Consider the following 12,130-nt stretch of genomic DNA (forward strand, 5'->3'; position numbering starts at 1 on the left):
AAGTTGGATTTATGTGAAACTTTGTCCTTGGTTGGATTGTAATTTTTCTGAGTTATGCATGAATTTCAATTTTGTTTTGATATTGTGTGTAATCAGTTAATGTATTTTTTATTGAGTATTTGGATTAGCTTTTTCCAATAGTCTTATTGTCATCTTATTTTTGAGAACCCATTTTGTCTTCTTTTTCTTATTTTTATTTCTTTCAGCTCTAGTTTACAATTTCTTTGAAATTTAATTTAAAAGCTGTGGTGAAGATTCATACCTTCTTAAACTTAAGAAAGTCGGAAAAACCATGATTTGGTGTGAGTTTGAATGAACAAAATTATTGTGTTAAATTTGTTATTTTCCATTGTTTAGCTATAACAAAATTGGGCTTTTGCTTATACTAATAAACAAAATTTTGGCCCAATTAAGGCCCAACTCCATTTATCTTTGAAATTCAGCCTAACTATTAAAAGGCCTAAAATTCAACTCAATTCCCTTGAGGGGCCCACCTGAAGACGTACATACAAAGAAGTAATACATCAAAGCCCATCAAAATCCTTATCCTTCCATCACCACAACCTACCGCCGTCGCCAACTCCTCCCCCTTCACACCTTCCACCACCACCACCACCACCACAATCATATTTCAATCAAGTCATGGCAGCTTATGCTGCAGCCACTTCTCTCAAGAATACGATTCAGCGTATTCTAGAATCGTCTCGCATTTCTCTCGATTCCCACTCTCCACAAATCCTACTACCTGCCTACCTCGAGATGAATCACTTGCAGAGAATTCTGCTATTATTGGACGACACCAGCTGCTGCAAGATCAGGACGAAGGTGAATGCTGTGGATGAACGAATCAAAGAAGCAGTTTGGGAATTCGAAGATTTACTCGAATCCCATGTCTTACATCAGATTCTTCCACAGCTCGAAAGCGAGAGAGACAACTTGTCATTCTCTGTAGATCTGCAGAGTCTGGAACACCGTGTTGGTTACTTCATCGAGATGGTGGAGATGTTGATAATGGAGTTCCTCATTGAATATGATAACATGCCTGAAGAAGAAGGCGAGCCTATTTCCTCAAGAATTGATTTTGGAGGAATCAAGTCAAATATGGTTGGATTATCTTATGAATTTCAAAAAGCCAGAGATGATCTTCTTCGAGGTAAAGATTATTCGATTATCGGGATGGCGGGTGTTGGAAAGACAACTCTTGCTAAGCGTATTTTTGAAGATCCATCAATTCGGGGCCGTTTTGAGTTTCGAGCATGGGTCAGAGTGGGCAGAAAATGCGAACCCAATGAATTATTACGATGCATTCTAGCTCAAGCGGATCCCAATGCTTACCAAATGCTTACCCAAGGAGATGATGAGGAGGAGGAATTAGTTGGACTATTGAAAGAAAAATTGAAGCATAAGAAATGTCTCATCGTGTTGGATGATGCTTGGGAGGGACAAGCAATAGATCGCTTGACAAGTTGCTTACGAGATAAGAAAATTTGTGAAAGTGTTCGATTCTTACTTACAAGTAGGAAACAAATAGTATTCGAGGAGGGTGGGTTCCAAAGAGTGCGCTTGTTGAATGACGAAGAAAGTAAGGAATTACTCGGTGAGAAGGTGTTTGGCGAAGAGGGTTTCCCTATTCAACTTGAGGAACTGGGAGAGAAGATTGCGTGGAAATGTGAAGGTCTTCCTCTTATGATAGTCACGGTTGCAAAGCTCCTATCAGAAGCCGATAAGACCCCAGAATACTGGACTGAGGTATTCGTCAAACGACATAGCTCAGTCTTTGTGGATGCATATAATCAAATATCAGAGGTATTTCTCCCATCCTATGACTATTTACCCCAACATTTAAAAATGGTTTTCCTCTATATGGGAGCTTTCCTTCCATATTGTGATATCCTTACAGTCCAGCTCATTAGTATGTTGAGTGTTGAGGGGTTTTTTCAACCGATTGGGGAACAAAATTTTCAAGAGTTTACGTATGGTTGCTTGGCAGAGCTTTCTTTGGGGTATCATCTTGTTCGTAACACAACAAAATCTTTGTCTCTAAAAACAACGTATCGTGTGCATTCTTGCTGGTAGCACTTGTGTAAGGTAGAAGCTAGTAGGATCAAGTTTCTGCATGTCTTACAAAGTTGTGATGATGCTACAATAGACCAACGCCGATTGTGTGTCCATTGGACCAGTTTATTCTGCTTCAAACAAGTGTGTGATTCAATAAAACGTGATTGTGCATCCACTGCCCGCTCTCTCCTTTGTCATGGTCCTTTTCACCAATATCCAATCCCAATACATGACATGGGTTTCAAGTTGCTCGGTGTACTACATGCTCTTGAAGTCCGATTTTACCATGTCCCAATTGAAATTTTGAAACTAGTTTGTCTACGATACCTTTCCCTAACATGCAACGGGGAGCTCCCTCCTTCCATATCCAACCTTTTTCAACTTCAAGTTTTGATAATTGAAAAACATGAATTCATTAAAAAGCATGGAGTTCAGTCATATATGCCAGTGCAAATATGGGACATGCAAGAATTAGAGTGTATTCACGTCAGGGGAAGCGACCTACCAACCCCTAGTGATGATGCTACCTTGAACAAACTCATCAGACTTATTGGTGTGAGTACAAACAGTTGTACAAGGGAAGTTCTCAAAAGAATTCCTAATTTAGAGGAATTAGCAATTGATGTGGAGTTGAAGCCGTATGATGATGATGATGAAACCAACCCATTGAGTTGCTTGAGTTATATCTCCCAACTCCAGAATTTGTGGTCACTTCAATATCGGGTTAGGAATCCCGAGATAAAGTATGAGTTTAATACTATTCCTTTTTCAATGTTTCCATCAAGTCTCACATATTTACGTTTGAGTGGGTTGGGATATCCTTGGAAGTACATGAATGACATTGGCTCACTGCTGCCAAATCTAGAAAGTCTCATATTAGAATGCTATGCCTTTCGAGGCCCAGAGTGGGAAATAAAATCGGGGAGTTTTTTGAAACTTATTGAACTTCACATTGAAGACACCGATTTGGTGGAATGGAGACCTCAACGTGGAAGCTTCCCGGAGCTTGCATTTCTAAGCATGAAGCATTGCTACAAATTACAACAACTCGATTGGCCATATGATCACTCTTGGATCACGACCATTAAATTAGTCGACTGCAATCCTTCAGCTCCTGCTTGTGCCATTCAGTTAAAAGACAAGTTTTCCTTTGAACTTTTGGTCTTTTCTTCCTTTTGATGAGCTTAGCTACACCTCTGCAACTTGCCTAACAGGTTAGTCTTCTTTTCACAGACAAACCAAATCAATTCATGTCACAGTAGTCTTGAATTAAATTTGATGTGTTTTTGTTATATTTAGATATTCAAAATATATATTATCTTCTGTTATCTATCAATTTTCAGGCAAATGAGAGAGCCGAAGGGGTCAGACGCCTCATTATCCCATAATTTCAGATGTTGTATTACCATATTGTCGTATGAATTTAAGGATAGTGTTGAATAGTGTTTAATATGTAACCAAAATTGTTGCAAGTTGGATTTGTTTGAAAGCATTAGTCCCTTATTCAAGGATTTTAATTTTTCAGAGTTATGCATGATTTTCACTTTGATTTGATATTGTGTGTAATCAGTTTGTGTTTTTTTTTAATAGCTTAAAAATTTAAGATTCTGGCAACATACTAGTTACTTTTTGGCTTTTCATATTTCAAATTAATGAGATCCCTCAGTAGAAACTAGGGTTGTAAACGAATCGAATCGAGTCGAATATCATAATTTTGTATTCGTATTTGAATACTAACCGAATCGAATCGAATCGAATATTTATATTTCGAATCGAATATTTATCGAATACGAATATCAAAATTCGAATATCGAATCGAATACGAATTATTTGATTAGTTTACAATCGCAATGACGAAGCGCGACTTGTAATGGAAGAATATATGACTTCAATTTACAATTTTGATTTTATAAATTGTAAAGTTTTACTTTTAAAATTGTGGAGAATTACTTTAATGCATGTATATTATGATTCTTTGCATTTTTTCTTTTTAAAATTGTCAATTATTATATAATATTATAATTCTTTTTATTATATTTTCTATATAATATTATAATTCTTATATATATAATTAAATATTGATGAATATAAAATTAAATTCATCCAATAAAGTGATGAATCCACCACAAAATTTACAATCTAAGGGTGAAAATGAGTTCATAATTTATTTTAGCCCCTCCACACACACACATATATACATATATATAATATTTAAATATTTAATCATGTATCTATGCGAATATCGAATCGAATCGAATCGAATATCATAATTTCATATAAGTATTTGAATACTAATCGAATCGAATCGAATATTTGTTATCGAATACGAATCGAATAATTTCGAATACGAATAACACAATTTCGAATCGAATCTCGAATCGAGCAAAAATATTCGATTCATTTACAACCCTAGTAGAAACTAACCAATATAACTACAGAAAAGCCATGATTTGTATCTGAGTTTGAATGAACAAAATTATCGTGCTAAGTTTGTTATTTTCCATTGTATAAAGGTCGAATAAATAACTGTAGGAGTTGTTGATTTAGCTATGAAATAAATCTGGGTATTCAAATTCAAAGAAGAAAATAATTGATTAATTGTCATTCATAAAATATCCGAAGCATTTATCAACTAATTACCTATTACCTATGAATTAACATACACCAATTGGGCTTCTCCATATAATAAACAAAATTTTGGCCCAATAAAGCCCAACTCTGTTTATCTTTTAAATTCTGCTTACTTGTTAAAAGGCCTCAAATTCAACTCACTTTCTTTGAGGCCCACTTGAAGATGTACATACAAAAATTAATACTACATCAAAGTCCATCATTAGACTATATAATTGTGATTTATTATTATCAGATTGTTCGATTATGGTACTACATCAAATTACTTGGTTCGTGAAATGATCTCACACAAAACTCTTTTAAGAAGGTATAACCATGAAGTTCAATTATTTACTGGAAAACATATTAATAAATAATTTACCTAGGTTCTTTTTCTTTATTTCCACTTTAATTCGTGATAATATTATTATAAAAATTTATAATAATATAGCATTTTTATTTCCATAAATTTACCTTGGTTCGTGCACATGGCATCAATTTAAAAATAATATAGCAGCGGATGAGATAAAATGCATTCATTGTGGTTTCATTTACCAATACAATACATGTGCAGAGCTGACTTAATTTATGGAGAGGCACAACCAATCTCATTTTTATTTTTTATTTTTTTAAAATTTGTTACACTTATTTTCTCAAATAAAGGAAAAATTACTCACACTCTAGCCCTCGACCTATTGGTTGGAGGTGAAGCATCTTACCAACAGACTGCGCTTCGTTGTCACCAATCTCATTTAACTACAATTTCAAATAACTTTAAACAGTTGATTTGCACCGCCTTCACCACCACCACCACCACAAATTCTCCCCACCTATTGTGCCTTGATAGCTCATATATCAGTGATGGCGGCTTATGGTGCAGCGACCTCTCTCAAGAATACGATTCTGCGTATTCTACAATCGTCTCGCATTTCCCTCGTTTCCCACTCTCCACAAATCTTACTACCTGCCTACGAAGAGATGGATCGATTGCAGAAAGTTCTGCTCAAATTGGACGACACCAGCTGCTGCAAGATCAGAACGAAGGTGAATGCTGCAGATGAACGAATCAAAGAGGCAGTTTGGGAATTTGAAGATTTACTTGAATCCCATATCTTACCTCAGATTCTTCCACAACTCGAGAGCTCGAGAGATCACTTGTCTTTCTCTGTAGATCTGCAGTCTCTGCAACACCGTGTTGATAGCTTGGTCGAGAAGATGAAGATGATGGAGGAGGAATACACTAATGAAATGGAGAATATGCCTGAAGAAGAAGGCAAGCCTATCTCCTCAAGAATAGATCACGGTGGAATCAACTCAAAGATGGTTGGATTATCTGATCGTATTGAAAAAGTCAGAGATAATCTTCTCGATGAATATAACTACCAACCCTATTCGATTATTGGGATGGGGGGCATTGGCAAGACGACTCTTGCTAAGCATATTTTTGAAGATCCATCAATTCGGAGCCATTTTGAGTTTCGAGCATGGGTCAACGTGGGCAGGAAATGCGAAACTGATGAACTATTACGATGTGTTCTAGCTCAAGTGGATCCCAACGCCCACAAAATCCTTACCCAAGGAGGTGATCATGACGGCGAGGAATTAGTTGGAGTCTTAAGAGAAAGATTGAAGGATGTGAGATGTCTCATTGTGTTGGATGATGTTTGGGACAAAGAAGCAAATCGCTTGACCAATTGCTTAAGAGAAAAGAATATTGTTGGAAGGATTCGATTCTTACTTACGAGTAGACTGGGAATAACATTCACGCGGCATGGGTACGAAAGAATGTACTTTTTAAATGAAGAAGAAAGTAATGAATTACTTGGTGAGAAGTGTTTGGTGAGGAGGGTTTCCCTCCTCAACTTGAGGAACTGGGAAAGAAGATTGCTAAGAAATGTGAAGGTCTTCCTCTTATGATAGTTACGGTTGCAGAGCTCCTATCAAAAGCCGACAAGACCCCAGAATACTGGACTGAGGTGCTCATCAAACAACATGGTTCGATCTTTGTGACTGCATATAATCAAATATCAGAGGTACTTTTTCCAAGCTATGACTACTTACCCCAACATTTTAAAATGTTTTTTCTTTATATGGGAGCTTTCCCTCCATATATCGATATCCATCCAATCCTGATCAATAGTTTGTCGAGTGCTGAGGGGTTTGTTGAACCAATTGGAGAAGAAAGTTTTGCAGATCTTTCCAATGAATGTTGGAAAAAGCTTTCTAGGCGGTATCATCTTGTTCTCGAGATAGCAAATTATAAGTTTCCGGTGAGTAGTTATCGCGTGCATTCTTGCTTGCAGCACTTGTGTAAGAAAGAAACTAGTAGAATCAAGTTTATGCATGTCTTAGAAAGTTGTGATGATGTTATAAGAGACCAACGTCGATTGTGTGTCCACTGGAACAGTTTATTTTGCTTCAAACAAGTGTGTGATTCGATAAAAAGTGATTGTGCATCTACTGTTCGTTCTCTCCTTTGTTTTGGTCCTTGTCACTCATATCCAGTGCCAATACTTGACATGGGTCTCAAGTTGCTCAGGGTACTAGATGCTGCTTATGTCCGATTTTATCATATCCCAATTGAAATTTTGAAACTAGTTTGTCTTCAGTACCTTGCCCTAACTTGCAATGGGGACCTCCCTCCTTCCATATCCAACCTTTTTCACTTGCAATTCCTGATTATTGGTAGACATATGAATATTAAAAAGCGTGGAGTTCAGTCATATATGCCTGTGCAAATTTGGGATATGCAAGAACTCGAGCACATTCAGATTTGGGGAAGGGATCTTCCAACCCCTAATACTGATGCTACCTTGGACAAGCTCATCATACTTGTTGGTGTGAGTGCAAGCAGTTGTACAAGGGAAGTTCTCAAAAGAATTCCTAATCTAAAGGTATTACGGATTGAAGTGGAGTTGAAGCCTTATGATGATGAAGACGAAACCAACTCATTGAGTTGCTTGAGTTATATCTCACAACTTCAGAATTTGGATAGACTTGAATATCATGTTGTCAATCCTGAGATGAAGTATGAGTTTAATACCATTCCTCTTTCAATGTTTCCATCAAGTCTCAAAGAGTTACATTTGAGTGGGTTGGGATATCCTTGGAAGTACATGAATGACATTGGTTCGTTGCTGCCAAATCTTGGGATGCTTGTATTAAGATGCTATGCCTTTCGAGGCCTAGAGTGGGAAATTACCCTGGGGAGTTTCTTGAAACTTACTACACTTATAATTGAAGACACCGATTTGGTGCAATGGAGACCTCAACGTGGAAGTTTCCCAGATCTCCGAACCCTAAGCATGGAGCATTGCTACAAATTACAGCAACTCGAATGGCCGTATGACCACTCTTGGATCACGACCATTGAATTAGTCGAGTGCAATCCTTTAGCTGTCGCTTGTGCCAATCAATTAAGAGACAAGTTTTCCTTTAAACTTATGGTTGATACTTCCTTTTGAGCTCAAGTGATTCTACAACTTGCCTGCGAGGTTAGTCTTACTTCATTGCAATATATTTAAACATATATATGACTATATGTATATATATATATATATATATACCTTCTGTTATAGTCACAGAGTTTGAGATTTTCCATCTTCTATATTCAGGCAAATGAGAGCCGATCGAAGGGGTCAGATGTGGCGTTATCACATAGTTTCCATTGTTTGTCTGAATTTAAGGATTTGTGAGTTGTCTGAAGCCTGCGTGCTTAATTAATTATGTTTGTAACCAAAATTTGTTGTAAGTTGGATTATGAAACCTTTCTGTGTTATGCATGATTTTCACTCTGTTTTAGTATTGTGTGTAATCAGTTGATGTGTTTTTTAATAGCTCATGAATTAAAAATTTCAAATTCTGGCAATATATGTTAATTTTTTAGGTTGCTTAGAGTTAATTTTGATGCTCTTAATATATGTTTCTAAGAGTTCCCACTTAATTAGGCACTAAAATTAGTTCAATTAAGACAGATATCTGAACTTTGGAACCTTGTTATATGAGCATTGTATTGTATCTTGTGGATATGTGTCGTTCGTATGTGCTTACTTTGTACAATTAATTTTAGCATATTCCATGAGCAAAACGATGTTGTTTTGATTTCAGTAATGTCACGTCAAGCTCGTTTATAGGCGTTAATAACCTTATACTCCCTCCGATCGGAGGGGGCACGGGTTTTAAGACGAAAATGAGAAAATATGAAAAGTTATAAGGATAAATGAGGTATTGAAAGATTCTAATACACCAATGTCGACGTACGAATCTAAAGATCGTGACTTATATTTGATTTTGTCCACATTAGAACTCCATTCTCCCGCCAAAAAATATGTCACTTTTGCAATGAAGTGCAATTCAGTCGGTAAAATGTAATTCACTTTTGAGGATATTGATTTTTGTGTTATTCAAAATGATTATGTTAAGAAATGAAGTGTGTTGAAGATTATATTAAAAAGCTTAAAATGCAATCAGACATAATAATTTATGTAACATATCATCATAGTGAGAGAGTTATCCAGAAATCTCTTATGTTTTCATTAAGGCCCAAATGATAATCTCAATAATTTATATACCTTTTATATGGGCATACAAAGCCCAACCCACTTATAAATTATAATAATATGTGGCAAATGTTGAAATTTCTCTATCTTTTGCTTCAAAAAAAATCTCTATTTTCTATACTTAGAATTTTGATTTTAATCAGTACACAATAACAGTATATATATATGTAAATGAAATCATTTCTTGATTAACAAACCAGAAAATTTCATATGTTTAATGATATTACAATTTATTTGCATCAAATATACTGTTAACAAGGAAAAAATGAATAAATAATAGAAAATGATATATGTGATGCGAGGCAATAAAGAAAAATTCTGTCGATTTCATCTATTTGGTCAACTCTAATAAGTTAGAATTAATAATTAGAAGTATGGATTCCTGCATTATGTGTCACGCCACAATCTATACGTGTCAGCTTGATTTCTCAAAGTAGTAAAGGAGATCAATATAGCAAGATTTTAATCAATTTGGATCTAACGTGTAAGAAATAAAATAATGTAAATAGGCAATATGCACAATTTAAAAATAGAATTAAAAAAGAAAAAGACATGTGGGAGAGAGCCCACGTCCCACTTTAAAAATTAAAGATTTCGCCCTCTTTTTTCTCAATAAATAAATCTATATTTCCACTTTCTCCTCATTAAAAAAAAAACTCACTTTCTCTCTCTCATCCATTTTCTTTTATTTTGATTAGGTGAAAGTCAAACTTTGAGTTAGGTGCACTATCTATAACACCATCATATGAAATTAGAGGTAACAAATAACCATTCTCCTATTGTAAAAAAAAGTCTTAGTTATAATTAATTATGAAATTAAATTTTAGTTATAAGTATCAAAATATATAAAATATAACTGTTTTTTCATGTATAAAAATATTAATTCACCCTTAATAAAAAGTAACTACTTAAAAAAATTACAAACTTTATTATCACTGCATGAAAATAATTAAGATTCGTTTGTCCATTCGTGTAAACAAAATGTTACACAAATACACGAAAAATATAAAAATACATTTTATTTTTGCAAGTTTTTTTGTGAAAGTTTTGTGATTTACATGCATATAAAATGGTATTGTAATAATAATGACTAATTTTATATATTATTCTAAATATACTACGATTATTTTGAAATTTTACTTAATATGCAATGTCTTTCCACATTCACTGAATGAATATTATTTATATTAGAAAAAGAAAAACATATATGGGAACAAATTAAACTAGGAAGCTGACTTAGGAGATGACGTATAGAAGCCAATATTTTATACAGTGTTGAAGAATAGTGGGTAGCCTTAGCTGGCTGAAGATTTGCATAAAATATCGTTTTATGTGTTGATCTGCAATCACATGCATTTCTTTTTTGTTCACATGTGCACCTTTAATTTAATTTATCCCTTGAATTACGAGTTGGGATAATCTTTTTGTTTGCTGCGACAGTAATACAAAACACACAATTCTTTTTAATTAAATTAGCTTGAAAATATTATATTGATGTGAGTGATTATGTATATTATCTGTGGTATACGTAATACAAATCATAATTATAACTATGATTAACTTTATATAATCTTAATATATCATACCAATCTATTAACTTTTACATATATTTTAATATATTCTATCAAATATGATATTTACATGCCATATAGTAAAAGACATCACAATCAGATATATCACACCTTATTTCATACCGAGTATCAAATGAGCCCCAATTGGACTAGACATATAAGGCGCATATATATATATATAGAGAGAGAGAGAAGAAAGGATTTAGGGAACATGTTATCTTTTGTGAGAAATGAAAATGAATTTGGAACATTAAATATTTAAATTTTATGACTGTTGATAATATTTTTAAATTAATCGGGCGAAATGGAGATTAACAAATAAATTAATAAAATCTACAAATAAATCAATGTAACAAGCGATATAGATCGATTTGATTAGAGTGCTTTCCTTTATCACATTTTGTCTACTTTATTCATCACAAGAATATAATAAAGGTTCCGATAAGAAAACATTGATGAAAGTCTAGTGCTTAACTGAATTATGTCATACAATTTTTTATATGTATTTAACTAGTTGGTTATTGATATAATTGATAACAATAATAATTATAGATTCAGATTGTTAATTTTAATCAAGCAATAAGTTTGACTTTGATGCTTCTTTAGAATCATCTTCCCTTTTTAGGTTAAAATATATTTTAGTTTCTTGAGTTATTTCTGAGCTGAAAATGGAGAGACATTTCATGGGCTTTGGCTGTAGAATTATATATATATATATATATTCCATTTTTTTCCATCCCATTTTCTTTGATATATAATTCATCTTGATTTTATTAAATGAATTGAAGGGTAAAATTTTGTATTCGTCTTGCACATTTTTAGTAGAGTTTATGAATCTTATCTTAAACATGGGATTGAAATCCAAGATTAATTTTTTAGAGGTTAATTTCAAGTAATTTTTCTTAATTAATTAGTGTTTCTTCTTTTTCTTGAAATACATGATGTGTGGGGGTGGAAGAAGCTTCACGTTTTGCAAGAAAAGTTCAAATGAGAGATAAAATAATGTATTGTAATGCTGTGCAAGCATGAGACAAGATGTAGTTTTCTAATATTTTTTAAATTGCACAATTAAAAACTAAAAATATTATAAAGAAAAGGAAAAACAGTCCCCTTTATTTGATTGTGCAATCTAACGTGCTTTTCTTTAATGTATTTATTAAAGACTCGATTTTTATAATGCAATTAGTTGTGCCCTCCAAGAAGCCACCAGAAACAAAAGATTAAATTAATCCCCTTGAAATGATTCCCACAATAAAATAATGATGTTTTTATATTCCAAAATGTGTAATGCTAAATTTAATATTGTATTGACCACTTGGATGCCCATATTTC

At 33.8% G+C, this 12,130-nt stretch overlaps 2 protein-coding genes across 3 annotated transcripts; both read left to right on the plus strand.

Moving 5' to 3' along the window:
- Positions 1–642: 642 nt before the first annotated feature.
- LOC131026542 (putative late blight resistance protein homolog R1A-10) lies at positions 643–3,611 on the plus strand. Its single transcript, XM_057956428.1, has 2 exons — positions 643–3,272; positions 3,402–3,611. The coding sequence occupies exon 1, from the start codon at positions 643–645 to the stop codon at positions 2,074–2,076; it is 1,434 nt and encodes a 477-aa protein (XP_057812411.1). The 3' UTR covers positions 2,077–3,272; positions 3,402–3,611.
- Positions 3,612–5,499: 1,888 nt separating this feature from the next.
- On the plus strand, positions 5,500–8,469 carry LOC131026543 (probable disease resistance RPP8-like protein 4). Of its 2 annotated transcripts, none has more exons than XM_057956430.1 (2): positions 5,500–8,162; positions 8,283–8,469. In XM_057956430.1, the coding sequence occupies exon 1, from the start codon at positions 5,530–5,532 to the stop codon at positions 6,583–6,585; it is 1,056 nt and encodes a 351-aa protein (XP_057812413.1). In that variant the 5' UTR covers positions 5,500–5,529; the 3' UTR covers positions 6,586–8,162; positions 8,283–8,469. The 2 variants fall into 2 exon arrangements, with proteins under 2 accessions (XP_057812413.1, XP_057812412.1); XM_057956429.1 differs by having other exon boundaries at positions 5,506–8,162.
- Positions 8,470–12,130: the final 3,661 nt, after the last annotated feature.

This window comes from Salvia miltiorrhiza, chromosome 5 (assembly GCF_028751815.1).
Source record: "Salvia miltiorrhiza cultivar Shanhuang (shh) chromosome 5, IMPLAD_Smil_shh, whole genome shotgun sequence".
NCBI lineage: Eukaryota > Viridiplantae > Streptophyta > Magnoliopsida > Lamiales > Lamiaceae > Salvia > Salvia miltiorrhiza.

Bases quoted from the DNA above. Each gene is read 5' to 3' on its own strand.
- LOC131026542 (XM_057956428.1), top strand. From the start codon at position 643: ATGGCAGCTTATGCTGCAGCCACTTCTCTCAAGAATACGATTCAGCGT.
- LOC131026543 (XM_057956429.1), top strand. From the start codon at position 6,582: ATGATAGTTACGGTTGCAGAGCTCCTATCAAAAGCCGACAAGACCCCA.